Source organism: Lutra lutra, chromosome 18, assembly GCF_902655055.1.
Source record: "Lutra lutra chromosome 18, mLutLut1.2, whole genome shotgun sequence".
In the NCBI taxonomy this organism is placed as follows: domain Eukaryota; kingdom Metazoa; phylum Chordata; class Mammalia; order Carnivora; family Mustelidae; genus Lutra; species Lutra lutra.
In genome coordinates, this window is record NC_062295.1 from 2857890 (window position 1) to 2880281 (window position 22392).

The following is a 22392-nucleotide window of genomic DNA, read 5'->3' on the forward strand; positions in this document are numbered from 1 at the left end:
CCACCCAGACTTGTGACAGCCAGACAGGCAGGGCCTCAGCCCTTCCCAACTCCCGAGGCTTACTGCCTGCAAGGGCACGGGCCTCCCGGGGGTTGCGCAGGCCCCCGGGGACCCCCTTGCCTGGACCCTGCTGGAACTGGGCTATGACCGTCCTGTGGAGCAACCGTGGCCAGGCCAGCCACAGGAAGCGGACAGGCAGGGGAGGGTTCAACACAGCACAGCAAGGCATGGGAGCCACGTGGCTTTCCACTGCTCTGGGGCTCAGCATGCCGCCGTTTTCTTGAGCTGAGCACCCCTCACGAGGCCGAGCAGGGCTTCTGGAAGGCAGCGTCCGTCTGCCTGCTGTGCAGCAGGCCCACTGCAAGCCTCGCTCATCTACATCAGATTCCTTCTCGGGGAGCTGGACCTAATTTTCTGGTTGGGAGTCAGTAGGTCTGGCTTCTGTGGAAAGGTCAAGGACACTGCCTATTCTCTGGTTGTGGGGGTGTCTTTACCGCAGCGCTGGTTTTTAACCCTTTGCCTGCCTTGCACATGGGCTCAGGCCCTGGCCAGGCCCGCTGCTGGCCCCTGCTGGTCCCTGGGGACACAATGCATAGACCTGACCTGGCCAAGGCCCTCAGCCACCAGGCCTTGCTTTCCCCATAACCTTTCCCTCGTCTGCAGCTTTTTACCTGTTTCAACCCCTCCCCCAATATCTTATCAACCTGCAGGTGGTTAAGCTTCCGCCCGACCCGGCTGCCTTCCGTGGAGCAAGGGCTCCCAGTACACCCACAGCTGCCCATCCAAGTCTAGGGTTTCCATGAGTCAGTGAAGCCAGGTAAGGACTCCAAGTGACCTCCCACCTCCCGAACCCCACCTCACTTCCCTAAAACAGTCCATACTAGGGTAGGGAAGCAAGTCCTTGGTGTAAGAAACACATGGTACCTTCTAGACCAGGCCAGATTCCATCTTTAGTCTCCTCTGCTGTTAGCCGTGAGATCAGAGCCCCGGCATCCTACAGCGCGTGTTCAAAAAACGCTTTCACCTCCCTGGATGCCGCGTGCACCTGAGGCCCAGCTTACAGTCCCCCTCCTCTCCCAGGAAGCTGTCCCTTGAGGCCACCTGAGCACGGACCCTCACATCCAGCACGGGGACAAGTCAGTCTGGCTGAAGCCTAGAAGCACCCGCTAGCTTCTGACCGCTCTCCGCTGGGCCCAGGGCACAGCAGGCATCACAGGCTCATCTCAGGAAAATGCAGATCCTGACTCAGTGGGTCTGGGCAGGCCCAAGGCTGTATCTGTAACAATCTCCAGGGTCACAGGGCTGGGCCCCAGGCTGCAGCAAGGGGCTGTCTGAAAGTGGGCGAATGGATGAACACACATCTCTTATCTAAGAACCAAAGGGACACGAGGAGCCAGCAGGCCTGGCTCACCCCTTGCAATGAAGGACAGGCACAAAGGCCTTCCGCAGACTCGGGTGTGGGGGCAGTGAGGGAGCTGCGGGCGGAGCTCCCAGCCGGCTTCCCTCATTATCTTTCTACAGTGGAGCGTCTGGAAGATTTTTATAAAGCCTTTTTGTTTTTATTGCACATCATAGAAAATGGACTGCACTGTATTTAAAACAACGAGACATTCACAAGGATGTAGACACCCCAACTTTTCTTCCTTTCTGGTTGTCACCTGTGTTCCACCCCACTCCAGAGGCTGGAAACAGCCTCACTACACACCGACAGAGCCAGAACAAACAACATGTGGATTCTGGGGCCTTCGGAGCTGTGCTGGGCCCTCCTGCACTGCCTAGTTTGGAGACTGCTGGTGACAAGGACAGGTGTCTGGGCAGGATGGCTGGGCCAGCCGAGGCCTGGCAGCACGAGAGGCTGGTGGACACCTGGTGTGCTAGTGGAGGCTGCGATTGGAAGAGAAGGTGGGGCAGGGGCAAGCTGGCCCTGGGCATCCGTCTCAGGACGGGGACACTGTGTGTCTGGAGAACCCCGCCTGCCGCCCTCCTGAAGCACCCGGGGGCATGGCGGGGTTAAAGGGAGACAAACAGCGGGCACTGACAGAGGGAAGGGCCATGGGTGCCACGCTCCGAACACAACCCCAGGAAAAGGAGCTGGGGACAGCCGACCCAGCTCGGTGCCGTGGCCCCTCTCCTGGGGAAGGATACGGTCCCCAGACCCAGAAAGGGCCGTGGAGGCCTGGCTCGCTGCAGGCGGCTGTAGAGCCTCACAGGCCGCTGACGGCCTGTGACGGGGAGGGACGGACCGGCCTGGCGGCTCGGCCCCTCTTCTTGCCCGCCGGCTGCCACCTCTTCCCGCGGAGCCTCTCCTTCCGGGCCGCGGCGGTGGTGAAGGTGATGCAGTGGGCGTCCAGGAAGTCCAGCAGCTTCTGGGTGGCCACGCGGATGCCGTGCTGCTTCAGCTCGGCCTGCAGCTCGGCCAGCTCGAAGGGCTGGTACAGCAGGACCTTGCGGTAGAGGGCCGGCCTGGAGCGGATGTAGTGCCTCACGGCCTCCTCCGTGGCTGCTGCGGGGACGGCCGCCTGGGACGCGCTGCCCTCCTCTTCGCCCTCGTCGTCCTCTGCAGACTCAAAGGCCGCTCCAAACTCACAGGAAGAAGAGCTGAAAGGGACGAGAAACACCCTGTGACACTTGTCCTCTCCAGCGCCTGAGACCAGGAGCCCCTCTGATGGAACGAGTGCGGGTGTCCCCTGCAGAGCCCGACCCTGGCACGGATGGCCTCCCCGCGAGGCGGGAAGCTCCAGGCTGCCATGCTCCCCGCCCCCCAGCCTCCTGCCTGAGCAGGCTCCGACCCTCGGCCATAGTCCACTGCCAGCAGCCAGAGAGCATCCTGTGCGGCGAGGACACGGGAGCTCTAGAGGTCTGCTTAGGAGGCCCACAGGGGATGGCCCTTCACCCCAATGGCGTCTCCCAGTTCCAATCCAGAAGGCAGCGGGATTTCTCGGCATTAGACCTGGCTTATGCCAAATCCCAGACCCGGGGTCAGGGGACCTACGAAGCCCCCCTGGCCCTGTCCTCCCATCCCATTACCTTAGTGAGCTAAAGGAGCTGTCACTGCTGTCCACAGAGGAGGCCACGGATTCCTGGGAGGCCGGGAGCTGGGCGTCCCCATCAGGGTCTGGAGGCCCCTCCCTGGCCGGTGAGGAGCTCATGGGAGGGATGCTTCCACCAGGCTGTTTCTTCTGATGTTGGGGGCCCTTGGTCTTAGTGGAGCCCTTGGACGTTTGGGGAAGAGGACCAGAAGCGGCCTCCAGTCGGGCACGGCCAGCAGCCCTGGGAGCCTTGGAGGTCCTGCTGGCGTGGGTCTGGCTGTGCGGAGCCTGCGGGGGCCCCTGGGAAGACTGACTCTCGTTCTCTGAGTCGGACTCCAGAGTCTGGTGAGTGTACTGGAATATCTCCTTCAGCTTTAGGACCATCTGGCGTTTGGGTAGAGGGCGGACGCCAAACCTGAATGGGAAAACAGGTGAACTTCAGCACAGAGCTAACAGTTCTCAGCAAATTAATGGCTTTGTGTAAATGAAATTTTTTTTAAAAAAGATTTTATTTATTTATTTGACAGAGAGAAATCACAAGTAAGCAGAGAGGCAGGCAGAGAGAGAGGAGGAAGCAGGCTCCCTGCTGAGCAGAAAGCCCAATGTGGGGCTCGAACCCAGGACCTGGGATCATGACCTGAGCCGAAGGCAGCGGCTTAACCCACTGAGCCACCCAGGCGCCCATGTAAATGAAATCTTAAAATGCCTGACTTTTGTGAGCACGTTCTACATTGCCAACTGAGTTTACTCTGAAGAATACTCCAGAAGGGCCAGGCCCAGGTTCAGTGACGATGGCAGTGATAACACTTCTGGGGCCCAAGGTGAAGAGCACACTGATTGGGATGACATTTTTGTGTTCTTCTAAAAAATCAGGTCTCTATTGGGACTGTTAAGGCAAGGGCCCATGTCTGTCCACAGGCCCATGCAGATCTACCAACCGAGGGGCGGCTGGGGTCTCATCTCTCAGCGTCTCAGGGTAACTTGTAGTCTGGGGAACAGTGTGCGGAGAGCCAGCAGTCACACAGGCTTCCGTCCCCCCGCGGCTCCTGCTACCAGAGCCCCACGGCTGGTCTCCAGCTCCCAGCCTCGCCAAGCCCGGACCAGTACAAGGGGGCAGGGACCGCTCCAGAGCAGGTCTGAAGACCAGCACCTACCTATCCAGTTCTTTCTTCAGTACCGGAGTCTCCATGATGGAGTACCTTGGCATGGGCGTTATGGGCACTTTCGGGGGCAAGTTCTTCCGATTAGCACCTTCTAGGTAGAACAAAAGAAACACGTTTCAGCACAGGGGACCTGGACTTACCTCTTCTGGGCTCAGCAGCAGCACCAAGACAAAGAGTGCATTTGAAGAAAGCCTAGCCGCCATGCTGCCGCACCCCTTCCCCGCTGGACGCTGGCCCTGTCTTCCTGCTGGAAAGCATCATGCAGCATGTGACTAGGGCCACAGTGTCGTGCAGTGCGAACAGGGCAGAAAGCAGACTCGTGGTTGTCAGGGGCTGGGGGGACGGGGCACAGGAGTCACTGCTGATGGGTGCGGTGAACATGTTCTGGGACTAGCAGTGATGGCTGCAGAACATCGTTGAGCTAACTGTGCGGTCTGGCTTGTTTTGTGACTGTCATCTGTCACCCTGTGCTGCTGTGACACCACTGACTACACTCTGCCCCGTGACTTACTCATTCCCTAACTGAAGCCTGTACCTCCCCGTGCAGGACATTGTCCACGGACTAAAAACCACGGAACTGTACACTTTAAAGGGTGGACGTCATGGTACGTGAATAATAGCTCAGTAAAGCTGTTGTTTTAAAAAGAAATCTGTATTTTAAAAGCAAATGGAACAACTTAGGAATATATGGACTTTGGTTTTTATCCTTTTTATGCAGCCCTTGGAGACTCTAGTGAAAATAGGATATCTCCTGAGAAAATCACAAAATTCTTTATATAATTTGAGAAAATTTGTCACCTCCTGGAAGCCCACCTTGAGTTCAGACTAATAAGGTCCATGCTCTGAAGTCTGATTCTCACAGCACCACCTGGGAACTGGCCAGAATGCAAATTCTGGTCTCCACTCTGGGGTGAAGCTCTCCAGACAGTTCTGATCCCCACTCAAGGCTGAGAGTGCCGGTCAGTTATGCCCAGCTGGTCTCGGATTTGGGGAGGAAATGGAACACCAGGTCGCGTACACGTCCTCTGCCCATAGGCTGCTTTCTTGTGACCAGTCACTGCTTTGCACAACCCTGCCCCTTCCTGGCCCTCCCAGCATCTGCCTGACAGGGGACCAGGCATGGGCAGCAACTCCTCAAGGGGCTGACCCTGGGGGCTCTGACTCTCCCCTGTGACTGACATGAGCTGGGAAACTGCACCCCTCCATGGGCTTGGAGGGGTAGACGACGAAGGACCGAGGTTCACAGCCAACCCCCGACCCTCGCCACATCTGGGGTTGTTTTAATTGGGATGGAAATTCACCTAAAATTTTAAAGTGCACAATTCAGAGGCACTTAGTACATTCACAATGTCTAATTCACTGCACCCACCACCTCCAGCTCCAAAGCAACCTCACCCCCAAAGGAGGTTCCGCACCCCACTCCTCTGCACCCCCATCCTGTCATGGCAGCTGCTTGTCTACGTTCTGTCTCCACAGATGTGCTCGCTCTGGACATTTCACATAAATGCCGTTGCGTGCCGCGTGGTGCTCCGTGCCAGGGGGCTCTCACCGAGCACCCTGTTTCCGAGGCTCATCCACAAGGTGATACAGGTCAGCGCTGGTTCAGTGTCCTCGAGTGGGGTCTACATATGGGGGCTTTTAACAGGGGCCCGAGGAGCCATGGGACCCGGCTAAGCAGCAGGTCTGAGAACAAGCCCCTTCTCCCTCCTCAAGGGAGGCCCCGCAGCCCCGCCACCCCACACTGTCTCCATTGCCCCCTCTAGCCCCTCCGTGTAAAGCAGCGTAACCACTACCCTCCCGCTACTCACTTGGTGTCTCCAGCGCTTCTGAGCTCTGAGCAGCAACATCAGCGCTCAGTGTCTGGGCTGGAGGAAGCAGCTCTGGAGACTTCTGGCCTTCTCCATCCCAATCGTCCCACAGAGCGGAGCTCAGAAAGCTCGGCCTGCGGCTCCCAGGCGAGCCGGCCCGAGGGAACTTCTCTTGAGACTTCCTCTGGCCAGTGTAGCTTCCGCAGGTAGGGGTGGTGGCCGGGAGGGCTGGGGAGTGGCAGCCACTGCCGTCTGGGGCCTCCCCAGACTTACTGCCCGGACTGCCGGGGCTCAGGGGGCCGGTCCGCTCGAGGTTCAGGCGGTCAATGGGAATCGGCGAGAGGGGCTCCACGTGCCAGTGGCAGTCATCCACTGGAATCGGAGGGTCGCCGTTCAGCAGGGGGCTGCTGTTCGCCCGCCGCGAGGCCGCCTCCTGCTCATCCTCGCTGTCCTCCACCTCCACCACCTCGCTGGCGATGGCCTGACTCAGGAGGCCAGGCCCCGGGGGGCAGTGCTTCTGGGACTGCCTGGTGAGATCAGTGAGGCCAACAGAGACGGGACAGGGAGCCGGAGAGCCGTGCTGGTGGCACCCGGGGTGGGGCCTTCTAGAAGGGCTCTGGCTGTTGGGGATGCCTGCATAGGTGGGGACCAGGCATGACGATGACATCGGGGTGGTGACGACCGAAGACATACTTGCGGCTTCGGGCCCGCTCCTGCTTTCTAATGGGGCCCAGGGCTTGACCTGAGCCATGAGGTCCACCGAAGCCCCGGGCCTGAGGCTTGTTACCTGTGTCTGCGAGGAGGAGTCGCGGCTTCTGTGGGCCAGTGGCGTAGCGGGCACGAGCCATGAGGTATCTGTGGTGCTGTCCTCTTCGGGGCTGCTCTCGGGGTCACATGACAGCCAAGGGGTCCCTCTGCCCCCCACAGAACCCCGGTTCCCTGCTGGCCTCTCCTCCCCGCCCTGCAGGGAAGCCTCTCTTCTCGCTGGGCTTTGGAGAATTTCCTGATCTGCATCAACATCGATGACAGAAAACAGCTCAGAAGACTTGGGGCTAACTTCTAGAACTTTCCTTTCTTCCAGGGGACCATTAAAACCTGACTTTATTTTGCTTTGTTCTAGCTCCAGTTCTTCATCTGAATCCAATAAAAGAATAATCTCATCTTCTCTGTTCTTGCTGGATGGAGTGTTCTGAGATCTGGAACTCAAACGGGCAGGTTTTGACTGCGTTAGGTCGATGGATGGAGACTTCTCTGGGGAGGTCAGAACCCCTTTATTTCTGCATTCCAACAAGGAACCACGGTCCTCGCCCTTCTGGAGGCCTGGATCTTGAAGTATCGTGAGGAGGCTCCTGCTCCTCCTCTGCTTTGCTGGGGAGTCCCGGGAGGCCACCCTGGAAGCTCTGCCCTGCGGCTGGGGCCCTGGCGAGGGTGATTCGCCCCTGAGACAAGGACGAAGGTGTGACCGGCCAGGACTCTGGCCTCCAGGGAGCTGTGACAGGCACGGGCTCCACGGGGGTGTCTGCCGGGGAGCAGGGGCACAAGGGCTCCCCGCCCTCGGTCCCAAGACAGTGCCATTGGCTTCCTGGAGATGGCTCACGATCTGGGACAGCCCACGGCATCTTCTGGGAGTTGATGAGCGCAGCCGGGCCGCAGGAGCATCAGCTGAGCACCAGAACCTGCCTTCCTTTCTCCCTTCCCTATGGCCCCCAGAAGGGGGAGGGGAGCCAGAAAGACCCAGTGCTTCCTCTGGCGCCCCTGCTTTCTCCTCGTCCACACACTGACCCTGGAGTGGCAGGGGCGTGGACTGTCTCACGCTCCTCTGTTTGGCTGGGCTTCTCCTCTTTCCTGACCAGATGATTCCATCTGTTCTGCATTTTCTGACTGCTCGCTGACCTGGTCACTTGCTAGGATTTGAGCAGACACTGGACCATTGTCCCCAAACTGGTCAGTTTCTTCCTTGATCTCTGGAGCTCCTTCCCCCCGGAGCAGCTTTCGTTGAGTGGCTGCAAATTCATAAATTTCTTCCATTTCTGCTTCATTCACTTTTTCTCTGTCTTCTTCAAGGCTCTCAGATTTCAACAAAGCCTCCGCTTCTTCCTCCTCATCTACCCACACGGACCTCAAGAGTTCTTGGAAGTTCTCCGTGCGGCTTTCACAATCCTTGTCTTCCTTCTGCTTCCACGGTCCGTCCTCCGAATCGCTCACGTCAGGCGCTTGTTCGCACAGAAGAACAAGCTCGCTAACCCCAAACCTGCAACAGGAAATGCCACGCATCAGTGCCCTGCGAGGCGGCAGCCAGGCGCCCAGTGCTGGTGAGGATCGGAGTGCAAGTCCTCACAGGGACGACAGCCGGGCCTTGGCCAGGGCCTTCCCTGCGCCCTTGCGGCGACGGTGCCCGGCACAGCCGGCAACACCCCAGGCCGCAGAGCTCAAGAAGAGACTTGTGGACCTTCAGGGCAGGGTTCGCTAACTCTGCTGCCCGAACACGAAGGGGTGTGTCACGCTGAGCAGACGATGACAGGAATCGTGCTGCAGAGCTGGTGAGTCTGCTGCCCTGGGAGGCCCCGGAAGCTCAGAGACTGATGCAAACCCGACACCAGATCAGCCCCGGTCAGCCGGGGCCAACGGTGCACCAGCCTGCTGCCTTCCTGAAGGCTCCCTGGTCTGATGGCCACACTCAGGATCCGGGGGGCTGCGCTGATCCCTTCCCAGGAGTGCAGCTGAGGGGCAACAAGGCCTTGGGCGAGCACGGCTTTCTCCCAGAGGCCCTTAGCCCTGTCAGGAGCTAGAACAGCTCGCTTTGCTGAGCCACCCACTGCCTCTCCCAACACCGCGTGGATGAGCTGAGTGCCTGCACACCCCCAGCAGCTACACAGGCATTACACTCTGTTCACACTCCCGTTCCCGGGGACTTGGGAAAGAACATTCAGCTTCTGCGGCCAAACGACCAAGGAGTGGCAGCGTCTGGGGAGCTAAGAGCCATGTGACCCAGCAGAGGCCGTCCTCCGCCAGCGCTGGGCTCGCCTGCCAGTGTCCATTCTGGCCAGACTGCCAGTCACTGCATCCTGGGTGGGGTCATCACTGAGCATAAACCCAGGGTTAACAGGTCCTGGAAGGACTCAGCCCTGAGCCTCCTGCAGGCCATCAACCTGCTCGTCGGTTAATGTCAGATGCCAAGGTAAATGGGAAGAGCCACCGGACCTGTGGGCCAGAGCGCTGAGGTCAGGGACCAGCCGGGGAGGCACGCCGGGGTCCGCGGTATAGAGGTAGTGCAGGAGCGCGCGGGTGGCCTCGGTGCTCACGTCACTCAGCAGCGCACGCTGGCTCCGTGGATCGCCGTCCTCCACAACGAAGAAGCCTTCGCTGTTCACCTGAGAATGAAGTCCAGTTAAGGAGGGTTACGACCTCCCAGACAGGACGTGGGGCCACACAGAGGGCCTGGGTGGTTCCGTGCGTCCCCACGCCTCCATGCAGCCCGTCCCCAGCACCGGCACCGGCCAGCGTTGCGCCCGTCTGCTGGTCAGGAACTCCGGTCAGGCCCTAACACTTCTCGGCGGGCAAAGTCAGACTGTGATAGAGGTTCAAGCACCCAACTGGTTCCCTCTCGACAGACACATCAGAGGCACGAGGCCTCTCTGGGAGGGACCGGCAGCCGTGCACCTGACTCCTGCTGCACGCATTCAAGTCTCACGGGTGTTGGTGCAGGTCAGCACAGAAATGTCTGCCAGCAGGTCCATCAGGACTTCCTAGTTATGGAAACAGAGGAAAACCGGACAGGTCTGGAGAAAATGGATTTTTATTCAACCGATCAAGCAATATGAGGCTCTCCAATCCTCAGCTCATCTCCTCATACCACTTCCTAGCCTCAACCGTGTCTCTCCACCGAAGCAGGTGCGCTGAGAGGAGAGAGGGAGGTGGGTGCACGTGTGCGGGGTGCGGAGGGGAGCGAAGGGGGCAGGAGGCCGGAGGTGCATGTGCGGAAGCCCTTGGAGCGGGAGGGAGGAGGGGCAGGGGCCGTACTCACATACTGCATGAGAAGGGGGCATCGGGCATACAGCACGAACTTGTGGGCGTAAAGCACGTCCCCACGGTCCGTCTGAAGCTGCACGTCACTCAGCTGTGGGTTATCGACCATGGCTCTGAGGTCGGCCAGCAGCAAACCGAGGGTGAGCTGGAGGGAGGGGAGCAGATGGGTCTCACAGCCAGTTCCCCGACTTCAGGGGTGCCTTGAGCTCCTGTCTGCGGGGCTCCCATGCGGGTCCCACCTTCTGTCGCCCTGAGGCTCTCAGCAGTACACGCTAGCACAATGCTAGCTTCTTTCTCAAATTCCATCCCACCGGGTCCCCTGGCCGGACACAGGGCGGGGGGAGGAGACGAGGAATTGGACGCAGCAGCGCTCAGCGCTTCCCAAGCACCGTGTGTGGCCCCGACGTGACAGGCAGGGACTCCGAGCCCAGGTTGTTCGGGTACCCAGCTGAGAGGAGCCTCAGTCCTTCTCTGACTACGTGCTTTGGTCATCAGGTAGACCTTGGGGTGAGTGTTTGGCTGATACTAGTCTACTAACAGAATGACATCCATTCTAAGGAAAACCCAACTTCCAACCGAGCATCACTGACACAGAACGTGAACCCTCAGTTGGAGACCAGCCAGGACCTGCATGTCCTGAACAAACGGATGAAACTCTGGGGGCATGAGGCCCCCTCACAGAGCAATAGGGGTCCCTGCAGGCTCCGAAGACAAAGCAGGCTCCCAGGGCTTGGCTACTGAGGTAACCCCAGAGTTCAAGGACAGAAGGGACAGAAGATTCATAGCAGAGCCCTAGAGGGGGACAGGAGGCTCGAGTGGGCTCTCGCCTGGCTTAGCTCAGAGGCTGTCGAGTGGGCAGCAGACTCGTGCGAGGCTCTGGGGGCCGGGTGGGAGCTGCCTGCCAGAGCAGAGGACGCGCTGCGGTGGCCAGGACCCCAGCGCGGGGAGCAGGGCCGGGCCGCGCAGCGCTCGGTGAGGAGCCCCGGTGCTTACCGAAGCGTGGCTGCCCCTGTCCAGGAGCTTCTCCTCAGGTGGCAGGACAAAACCAGTCGGTGGAAGGCCGGTGGGCGACATGTCCGTCCCTGAGAGAAGGAGCCACAGGTTAAGAGAACATCACCTCCCAGCAGCGTCCGTCTCCGGGAAGGGGCATCGGGTGTCGGTCGGCCAACTCCAGCGGCGCCCCAGACCCGCAGCCCAGACCAGCGCCCCAGACATGTGCTCTTCACCCGAAGGCTTCTTCACTGCGAGCGAACCACCGAGTTTCGCTGCGCGCCCCCAGAAGTACACAGGTAGTAAAAACGGACGGTCTGCATGATCGCTGGCTCTGGGCAAGGGCTCTGTCGTCGGTTAAAGTTGGAGGAAACTGATGGACTCACCTGTATGACATCCATCTTTGAGGAGAAAAGGGAAAGCACTTACAGAGACCACGCTCTCCTCACCATATGGAGACAAGCCAGAGAACCTTGGATCTGAGCGACTGTCCCCAGGCTACAAGGTCATGGCCACAGCTGTGGGGAGGCAGGACCGGGAGGGCAGGGCTGGCCCAGGTGTCCCATCCAGGGTCTCACCTGTGGCCCCTCCTGAGTGTGCCAGGCCCCCACTGCAGGGCCACGGGGTGGCACTCAGCCCCTCTCTCGCCAGGTCCACAAGATCCTGCAAGGCCTGGTGCTCTCTCTGGCTGGCGGAGGGTGATGGGCTCCTGGGGCCACGGCCCACAGGCGGGGCACTGGGAGAGCAGGTGGCGTTCGCATCCCCAGCTCTGGCTGATTAGGCGGCACCGGCGGCAGCGTGGGCTCCTGGCTACGACCCTGGAAGAAGTCAGGAGGCTGAGTGACCGTGTGGCCATGGCGACAGCCACCAAACAGAAGTTCTGAGAGTGCCAGCCACAGCCCAGAGCAACCCTGGGAAGCTTCCTCCTGTCACCGTCTCTCAGCGGGCTCCTCTGTCACGCTGGAGGCCATGTCTGTTCCATCTACATCTGCGGGAGGTCCCGGAGGGTGCTGTCCCCTAATGTTATCTGAATGGCCTCAAGCATGCAGCGACTCCAGGCCCACCCGCAGCAGGCTCGTCCGGCTCCTGGGCCGCACCGGGCAGATGACACTGTCCCCCAGCATGGGGCCCCGGACTGCGTGTCAAACACGCCCTCACACTCTCCAGGAACAGGATCCATTTGGGAACCAGTGGGCCTCCCTGTTTTTCCCAGGAGAGTCATCAGCTGCTGTACAGAGGAACATGCTACAGCCTGCACGCCCGACTTCCCACCCTTCCTTCCTTTTTGGACTTTCTGTTGGTGCCCAGGGCTGCCGTCCTGGCTGCTAGCCTCTGCCTAGAGCCACCTGTGTGCCTAGAGGGGAGGACCCACCTTCGAGGGCCGCTGGGGCACCATGGGAGGGACCAGGCTTGCGGTGTAGAAGTCTTCCAGAACCCAGGCCCCAGTCAGGGCGCTGCCCTCCCACAAAAAGTTCTGCTTCCCCCCAGGCGGCTGTAGATGCCGTCCGGCCTTCTCCCGCTCTTCCTTCAGGATCCTGCTCGCGGGCAGTGGCGGCGTGCTGGACAGCTCCATCTCCTCTGCGAAGAGCTGGGCCACTCGGTCCTCTGTCTGCCTCCCTCTGGTCTCCAGGTCCTGGACTAACAACGGGGGAGGGCATACAGGCACTTTCCTCTTACGACTCTTCTTTTCTGAAGGTAAACAGAAGCACAGGGTCAGTGACAGAGCTGCCACACACCCTGAGCCCCAGTGGTGGCAGAGCCGGGGGCGACACCTACCTGCCCCCACTCTTATCCTCTCGGAGAAAGCGCTTTCCAGTCTGAGCACCGAGGGCACAGCATTCCGCTCCATCTCAGACCGGGACAGAGCCATGGCCACCAGCAGGTCCTCAGACGGCGCCTCGGGCTCATTGACCTTCTGTTTCTTCTGTAGCTCCTTCCTCTTGGGGGCTCCCTTCCGCTTCAGACCTCCAATGTGATTCCTGAAGCTTAAAAGGCAGCCAAACAGAAAAGTCAGTGAGGCCAGAGGTCTGAGCACTTCCTGTTCTGAGGGTGTCCTCAGTGGAGGGGAGAGGCCTGGACCCCTTCTCCTCTATGGTAGGGAGAGAAAAGGCACAAACGTGGACCCATCAGAGGGAAAGACCACTCTGGACGTTCACTGGGAGTCCCAAACAGCATCCTGTTGCCTCGTGTAACCTCACGATCCCAGGCCAAGTTCAGTGTGGTCCAGAGAGGGGAGGGTCTGGGTCTTTCCATGTGATGCTACCCTGCTAAGTTCCTGGCAGGTGCCCAAAGCTGTGAGTGGTCCTTGCACACCCCAGCTGTGGCCAAACCCTTCTGGTGGAGCTGCATTCAGTGGCTCTGACTCAGCTTCCTGGGTTCCATCACCTTCTGCTCATCAACACTTCAGACGTCCCTCAGGCAGTCCTGGCCACTTTGGCCCTGACAGGATCCCTTCCCCTCCTGCAGGGGCCTGTGGGCATTGCTTCTGCCCAAGGCCCGAAGGAAAGGCCTCCCAGCCGCGACCACCAACACGGTCAGCCAGCCTGGAGGTCAGCGTATCAGCAGCTCATTTGGGTCGGAGGTACGCCTAAAGGAGTTTCCGGCTGGGGACCTAGACCGCCTGGTGAACCCCAACAGGCTGAGCAAGAAATAGGAGGGCAAAGGTGACAGAGAAACTGGGAGCCCAAACCCAGCTGTGGGGGTGCTCTGGGAAGCACCCTGTACAGAGACTCATGCTGTCCCTGGGCCCGGGACGGCTCCAGAATCTCAGGCATCACTCGGGAGATCTAAACAAGCCCTGCTTCAGCTTAGGGAAGCCCACCTGATGACCACTGCCTCCCAGAAGGCCAGGAGCTGTGCCAGCATCTGACTGCCCCAGAGCTCCACACATCCCAGGCGTGGCCTTCGGGCAGAGGCAGCTCAAAGCCTCGGTAAGGTGTCCATTTGCTATAGTTTTCTACTTTATCAACCTTCTAAAAGGACCCACACGTCTTGTTTCTCACCCCAGGTACTGAAGAAGCTATGCTACATCTGAGTAGGTGGTTTCCATCCAGTCCTGGCAAAAGGCAATCTGTGGCTTAAAGAGCGCCTGTGCCAGGGCCTTTGGGCTTCCAGGTCCGAGATGCTGACGTGCTAGGAGACAGACAGGCTCACCAGCAAGAATCTGCCTTGGCCCACCTGACTCCTGCCACGGGCCCGGCTCAGATGCCCATAACCTGCGTGCAAGGCAGAGCCAGCACCCTTGGCCTTCCCTTTGCTCTTGACAGCTGTCAAAGGATAGAAGTCCCAAACCTACAGAAGTCCGGGGTCTGCACCAGCTCGTCCCCATAACACGGCGTCCACAGCGCCGGGGTGGTACCGAGGGGAGTGGAGCTGCTTGTGTGCCTGTGATCTCGCCAAGAACTTGCTCCCGGCAAGGATCTGAGCCTCCTACTGAAACACCTGAGAATTTAATTCATGCACGTTTAAAAGAAGGAAAAAAAAAAAGGCCTGTGTTTCTGTCTTGCCAACTCTGTGAATTATGCTGAGTCCTCTTCTGTGGACAGGAGACACGGGCCGCATGGGGGCAGAAGCCGTGGCACGCCACACAGGAATGGGTGAATGGACACGGTCAAGTGCGTTACCAGATTCCTCGCCACTCCAGAGGACACTGGTAGGACTGAGAGAATGGGACAATCTTGGGAAGGACCTCAGGAAACCAGGCCAACCAGTCCTTTTCTGCAGAGACACACACACACACACACACACACACACACACACACACACGAACCAGTTGAAAGCCCTCAGGGTGCAGAATCTGTTGCCTCCTCAGTCACGGCGGAGACTGCGCCTGATTTCCTTCTCAAATATGTCATTTCCAGAAGCAGGAAGGTTCTAGGGCTCTATTGTTCTCTAACGCTACCAAAGGCTTTCAAAAGAAAAAAACCAGAGTATTCTGATTTTCCTCCTTTCCATCTGGCTCACCTCGACGCCGGTGTGCCACAGGCCTCGTCAGGCTCGGCTGTCTGCAGCCGCACGGCCTGGAGCAGGAGCTGCGGGCCGACCTCCATCTTCACCGCGCACTGCTTCAAGTGGCTCATTCTGCTCTTCGGGCTGAGAAAGGGCTTGCCACAAATTGGGCATTCGGGGATCCGAGGTGTGGAGGGTGTCAGTGCCTTTTCAGCCTCATCCAAGCACCTGGAGGAAGACAGTCAACACAGGAGAACCCTCTCCCCGGTGACGTGCGTCCATGTCAGAATGGACAGGCCGTGGGCCCAAGCCTGTTCTCCCGGAGCCAGCTCCTCCACGCAGCCTGCCGTCGGCCTCCAAACTCTCAATTTTCCTTCTGCTAGCGAAGCTGGCTAACGGGAACAAGGACGTGTCTGACAATGGCAACCCCTCTCCTGAGTCTGTACCCCGAGGCAGTGAGAGCAGTCCGAGAAACACACGGTCATGCCGCTCTACGCCTGCATCCGAAAGGCAGTGCACGGCAGCGGGTGAGCAAGACTTGGTCTCCCCGTCAGACGGGCTTTCTCAGCCGTAGAAAGGAACGAAATTCTGACCCGTGCTCCAACCCGGCTGAACCTCGAAAACACTGTGCTAAGGAAAGAGAGGCAGACCCCAAAGGTGACATGTGTGTGATTCCACGGACAACCCGAGCAGACAAATCCGTGGACGGGACACCAGCGGCTGCCCGGGGCTGGCGGGGGGGAGGGAAAGCAAGCGCGAACAGGGACAGGGCTTCTCTTGGGGGTAACGAAAATATTCTAAAATTGACAGTGGTAATGGCTGCACAATTCTGTGAATATAATCAATAAAAGCCACTGAGTTGTTAACTTAAGAGGATGAACTGTGTACTACGGGACTTCTCTCTCAATAGCAAGCCGTTTGGAAAACCAGTAAGGACAGGCTGACACCAAAGTGCTATGGTCACGGGCAGGTGTCCCAAGAGTCCCATCACAGATTCCCCTGGGTCTGTCACACCCATGGGAGAGGTGACCCCAGAGCGGCGACAGTCAAGCTGCTCCTACCGGTTCACGTGCTGTTCCCTTCGTGTCACATTCATGTTTGAGAGGTTCTTTTGACAGATCTGGCAGAACAACCCTGTCTCCTCCAGGTCAGCCTCCTGAGCCGGTGCTCGCTGCTCCCCAAACTCTTGCCGCAGGGCCAAGGCCGCTGCAGCATCGCTCTCGGTGGCGGGAAGCCTGGGCCCAGGCCCTGTGAGGAGGCACAGTCTGTGAGGACGGGCTGCCCCTCAGAGCTCCGCAGCACCTGTCGGAGCGCATGGACAGCAAAGGCGGCGCGGAGAGAGCAGACCAGCTCCGCTCTGCCTCCTGCGGGTACCGTCCGGGGGGTACATAAACAGGGCTCCCGGAGCCTAATTCTCAGACTCTAGTGCGCCTAAGAACCCCCGGGAAGCTTGTTAAAATGCAGCTTCGCATTCCCACGGTCTAGGTGGAGCTTCCCGAGACTCCCCACAGGCCAGGAGATGCTGCTGGTGCAGGACTACTGTCTGAGCACAAGCTCCTGGAGAGCCTGCTGTTCCTTTTTCCCACTTCTGCTGAAGTCGTGTACCTCAGGCGTGCCAGGCTTATAAGGCTCCTATCCCAATAAGTCTAGGTTTTCTCCTCAAAGCTCAGCCTTTCCTACTGCTACGACCCTTCCTAAGCTCGCCCATCCTAGAAGAACCATGTCAAAGCGAAATGTCTTTCTCTCTTAAAATGCAGAGTCTCCTTCCTAGCATCAGACAAAAGGATGGACTGACTGACTCTGGCCAGGAGACCACTCCCAGAGTGGCCGGGCCCACTGCCGTGGCCCTCTGTCACATCTGATTTTGCTGGAGCCGACCGTAGGCACTCACAGGGGGATGTGAATTTCATAAATCCCCAGTTCTTGAATATTCCTGTGGCCTATCACAGGAATGAAGCCAGAAAAGATCACACTTCGTTTTGGTGCTCGGTTTTAAACAACAACGACAAAGACATGGCTTCTCTGTCCTGAGCACTGAGCGTTCCTGGGTATGCCATGAAAATCTATGGGAACAGCTGAGTCACGTGTAGGGCAAAAGCTCGTGCCGCAGCTGAGCAACTCTGACACACCCCGTCGGTGCTGCCGGGACTGATGCCACAGCAGCTATCCCGTCACTGCCTGTGTGGTTGTCCTCGGTGCCCTCAGGATGCAAACACGCTACCAGGAGAAGACATACTTGTTAGCCTTTGGGCCGTCAACAGTCTCTGCCTATTTCTTGCCCTTTTGTATATTTTCACCAGCGATGAGGGCTTGTGTCGTTTAGGGGGTAAAGCTCAGAACCAGGGATCTGACGTGCCTCTGGGGCGGTACAATGGGCCGTGCACAGCAGCTACACCCACGGCGCCGCGCTGTCTTCACCTGGGGCTGCCCGGCCGTCTGGTCCACTCGCCTGTGATACACCCCAGAGGCTACGGGAAGTGGCCCCACAAGGAGACAATCAAACAAATCTAGAAAATGGGACATTTAGACAGTTGTCCCAGACTCTTCTGAAAGTTCGTATCATGAAAATAAAAGACAAGGGGATTGTTCTAGAGTCTAGACTTGAAGAGACTACTGAACTGTGGCATATGCAGTGTGTGAGACTTGGCTTTCTGGCGGAGCCTTTCTCAGAAAAAAAGAAACCAGCTCTAAAGCTGTCCTTGGGACAAGTGGGGAAATTCTGATAAGAACTGGACACTAGGCGACGTTATGGAATCAGGCGAGACAAGAGCATCGTGATCATGTAGATCATCCGTGGGGGGAAGCGCCATCACGTCTGGCACTTACTTTTGAATGGTACAGAGGAATCATACACATTTAAAGATCTAGGAAATATACGGTAAAGTGTTAACAATTCTTACGTACAGGTTGAGGGAATGGGGGTTCGTTGGGAGTCTTTCTTTTTGATCTTTCTGTATGCGAGAAATTTCATAATAAAATGTCAAAATAAAAAGAGGAAAGCATACCTTGTCAAAGAAGCTAAGTGAGAAATGACCCAAGGGACCCTTCACTCTCTGGCTAGACACAATGAAGTGGCCAAGGTACAGTGCCAGGCACAGCACTCACCCCCACCAGCAGCTCAAGGACTATGTGTTCTTTCCTGGCCCCCTTTCTGCAGAGTTCGAACTCATCCCAGACGGGAATATACAAAACTCCCATCATACCATTCCCCGCCGTCATCTCCTCTGGAGAGCCTGCTGGGGCATCTTCTTCCAGTGTAGCCTGCAGACAGCGCCCTTCCGAAGTGCGCAGCAAACGCTTGGGGTCCGCTCTCTTGAACTGCTGCATTCGCTGGAGGACCAGCTCTGCCGTCCGGGGTTTGGAGGGACTCGGAGCCATCACCGTCAGACAGGAAGGAGCCGGCTGGGAGCTGCTGTCCAGAGAAGCCTCTGGCAAAGAGAGAAACATTGACAGGCATCTGTTCTAACCGGAGAAACAAAGCCCCTTCCATCAGATACAGGTTGGACCCAAGTTTCAAGGGTCCTTTACCAACTAGTTTAGGTTTAACTCCCAAGTGTGAGTAGGACTGATTATCGGTAATCTCACCGTTGGCGGTAATACAAACAGACCTGTCAGAAATACCTGTGACAGGAGCGGTCACGGGGAGTGACTGCTAATGAGCACAGGGTTTCTTTGTGGGGTGATGAAAATGTTCTACAGTGAGCCGTGGTAATGCTTACGCAGTTGTGCGAGTACACTAAAACGACTGAACTGCCTGCTTTAGAAGGGCACATTTTATAGAACGTGAATTCTTTCTATAAAGTTGTTATTAAAGAAATATTAACGACAAACATTTTTATCTTCCAAGGTCATAAGTTCTTCCCTAACTTGGTGTCCGCAGATGGGTTCTGGTGAGGCTTCGTGAAGCCCCTGGCAGGTTTATGCAAGTTTCGCAGGTGTGCGTGGGGGTGCGGCTTTCTGGAGGAATCATGCGTAGCTTTCACTGCTCCCAAGGGGCCTGAAGGACCAATGATATTTCGGTAACACGCCTTATGACAGTCTCTGCGAGCTCATTCTTCACCACTATTCCACTGAGAGCTCATGCTGACCGCACTAGTAAAAAAGATCAGTTAAGGTCAGGAAGTGAAGGTGAGAAGTGTTTAGAAACAGAACACAGGAGCCCAAAGATCCTGTGCAAGGCTGGTTCTTGGTTCTGCTTGAAGAATGTATGTTAAACACACGGTTCGGTACACCAAGGGCAGCAGGTAAGGAACCTGCTTCAAGCAAACAAAGGAAAAGAAAAGAACAAAGGTGTTCGGAGGAGAAAGGAAGGACCTGAAGGTTCTCCCGGGCGTTTCACCTATTTGGCAGCTTCCCACTGCCTTCTGAGCAGCCTTGCTGGCCGGCACCACTGCCAGTTACCCGCCTGGAAGGAATTCAAGACAATGAGAGAAGCAGCATTATTTTCAGCTCACGTGACCTGTGTCAAACACATAATGTAAACCTTCATAGGAAACTCTAAAAGGGCAGAGGGCCCCAAACATAATCATGTAGAAAATTCACATAACGGTTCTATTTTGTACGACCACTGTTTAAAACAGGAATTGGCCAACTATGGTCCTCAGGGGGCTGCCTGTTTTTGTTAATGAAGTTTGGTTGAAACACAGCCCATCTGTTTGCTGACAGATTGTCTGGGGAGTTGAGAAGTTGCAAACAGAGACCAGGGTTGCAGAGCCCAAATAATTTACTGTCTGGCCCTTTTCACAAAGTTTTCTGACCCCTGGTTTAAAACAATACAGTCCCCTCTGGTTTCCTCTCTGGAAACATCCTGGCAGATGTTCTGGCCCAGTTACCTGTCTGGGTGCTCTGCACACCCTCCTGGAGCGCAGCAGAGGCAAGCACACTTCCCCCTCCATTCTCAGGGGGAGCGGGTTCACTCCTCTGCCACTTGGGTGCCCCTTGCTTTTTAGTCCTTGGGGCCTGGCTGCCAGACCGAGTCTTCTTCTCCCTGGGGCCTTGAAGGGCTTTGTCCTTGGTGGCAGTTGGTTTGGTCCTTTTCGGTTTGCTTATCTGAGTGCTGCTGGAGGTCTTTTGTGTCTTCCTTTCCCCCGACACTTCCTTGGTGATGTTCTTTTTCACCCTTTGGAGAAAGCTGGCGCAGAGTTCCTTAAAATCATCGTCTGACTCATCCATCATCTGACCAGCCTGAAGGCCTGCAGGTGGTCGTCAGAGGCGTGAGGTCTCTCTGGGGGCCTGGGAACGAGCCTGGCAGTGTCTCCTTCAGACTTGCAGCTCCATTACGGCTCCTCTCTGCTTCTCACTAGGACACCCGCAGAGTTTGCACAACTGAGCAAAAAGTAGTGTTTTCCCCTCCATAAGGACCCAAAATGCCTTTCTTCAAATTGCGTCCCTGTTAAGCAGCACGTTTGAAGTTCACATCTGAGAGCTTCTGTTGTCCAGCGGAGGCCTCTGCGATAGGATACATACGAACTCCATGCCCAGGTAATACTCCGAGATCTCCGCAGTGATGAAGCACACTGGTTTGTTTAATGTCACATCTGTAGAAAACCAAACACATCTAAATGTAAGGAGACAGACACTGCATTTTACGCCATTTCTTCCAGGAAGGTACAAGAGGATGTGGAGCATGGGCAACGTCCTCAGAGTAACAATATCTGTGTCAAATAGGACAGCCTGGTGAACACAAACTCATGGTCTTACAGGATAACACAACACAACACCGGGGGAGGGATCTAAAAACCCATCAAAGAAAGAACATGAGCACCTTGAAAGAGTGTTGTTTTTGCTGAAATCTGGGGAATGAATCCCATGAAGGGTGAGTCACCGCAGAAACAAGATGATGGCCAAATGGAGAAAAACTCTTTCTTAGGCCCTATCAACAGGCAACTTAATGTGCAGAGGGAGGGAGGCAGCCAAGGGAGAGAATACACACGTGAATGGTTGGGAGGAAACAAGACAGGAGCACAGGAGGCTCCTCCATCACTCATGTGAGCAATGCTTCCTAACCAAAAAAGGGCCACTTTTCTCCACCCTCTCTCACTTCAAGAGCTCTCCAAACTCAGGTGACTGGAATGGTGACCACTGCAAAACCTTGGTCTTACAGGCATGATTATTTACACTGGCACGGTGTAGTGCGATTCAAAAATCAAAACTGAATGACCCAGTGATAGAAAGTGCAACCTCCTTCGTCAGAGTAGCCCAACTAATCACCTATTTTTCCTGTGCCGGGCAGACAGGCGTACCTGTAACCTACTCCGCATGGCCGGCCCACCCTCCTCTTGCGTGTCACCTCCTTAGAGAAGCTTCCCCTCATCCTTTATCCAAGGGGACCCTCTCCACTCCCATTACTTTCCATCATCACAATTGTACTTATCACCAATTCCAGTCATTTGTAATAACATTTATTGACTGCTCACAGTATGCCAGTGTGGGTCTAATTGCTTTACAAGTCTAGCTCATGTGACCCTTATGACAATCCTATTCCGTGGACTCTACTGTCATCCCTTCACAGCAAGGAGTCAGGGCACAAGAATGAGAAACTGGCTCAACTTGACACCACTTTTGAAGTGGCAGGGCTGGGATCAAATCCAAGCGGGTGGTTTTAGGGCACTGGCCCCTACATTTTTATCCACTTACTATCTGTCCCCTACTAAGCTCAAAACTTAAGGAGGGCACAGACTCATCTATTTTACTTCATATTCTCTTTGGCTGATTAGACACCTGATTTAAAAAAAAAAAAAAAAAAAAAAAAAACTCGACATTTGTTCCATCACTCAACCGCAAAGACTTTGGTACAATGGGAGAGATGGCTGCAGGGATCGGCGCGGGGATCGGTGTCCGGGCGCCTAATCGAGCCCGTGGGACGTGGGGAGCTAGTGCAGATTCCACCCTCCACACACCGCGGAGTCTCCACAGGGCTTGTGACGTTAGTCCGACAACAGCCCACCTCCTATACGTGCTCGCTCAGTATTTGCCAAAGGAATCTGCAAGTTTCCGGAGGGCTGGGGACTTGCGTCTACGCCACCCGGCACCCGCGGCGCGGCTAGCAGCAGGCGCCGAATCAATGAGTGGGCAGCGCGGGGCGGACCCTCCGGCTCCCCCCGACCCGGTGACACACCGCAAGCGGGCGGAGGGGCTCGGCCTGGGGGAGGGCTTCCAAGGACTCAGGCGGCTACGAAGCCAGGCAGCGACTTCCGATCGCCAGCCTGACCCCCGGGCCGTGACCCTGAGGGTACCCGATCCCCGCCTCACCCTTCCTCCCTCCAGGCTGCCCCAGCCCCCTCCACCCGAGCGTGGCTCCTGCCTCTCTCCACCGCGGGCGAGAAAAGCTCTCCCTCACCCCCGACAGCGAGAACGGCCCCAGGCGACTGGACCTCCTCTCCCGACTGCAGATTCCCAGCCCTAAAGCCCAACTCCTCCTACCTCCGG

At 57.0% G+C, this 22392-nt stretch overlaps 1 protein-coding gene across 1 annotated transcript; it reads right to left on the minus strand.

The window, feature by feature from the left end:
- Positions 1-1537: 1537 nt before the first annotated feature.
- SLX4 (SLX4 structure-specific endonuclease subunit) lies at positions 1538-22368 on the minus strand. The gene is given in 17 exon segments (XM_047714357.1): positions 1538-2598; positions 3028-3444; positions 4184-4283; positions 6001-7833; positions 7836-8251; positions 9202-9371; positions 10025-10171; positions 11020-11108; positions 11595-11759; positions 11762-11834; positions 12389-12705; positions 12793-13001; positions 14980-15192; positions 16026-16212; positions 18168-18392; positions 19797-20501; positions 22216-22368. Coding segments are annotated over 16 exon segments (5298 nt in total). The 5' UTR covers positions 20140-20501; positions 22216-22368; the 3' UTR covers positions 1538-2204.
- Positions 22369-22392: the final 24 nt, after the last annotated feature.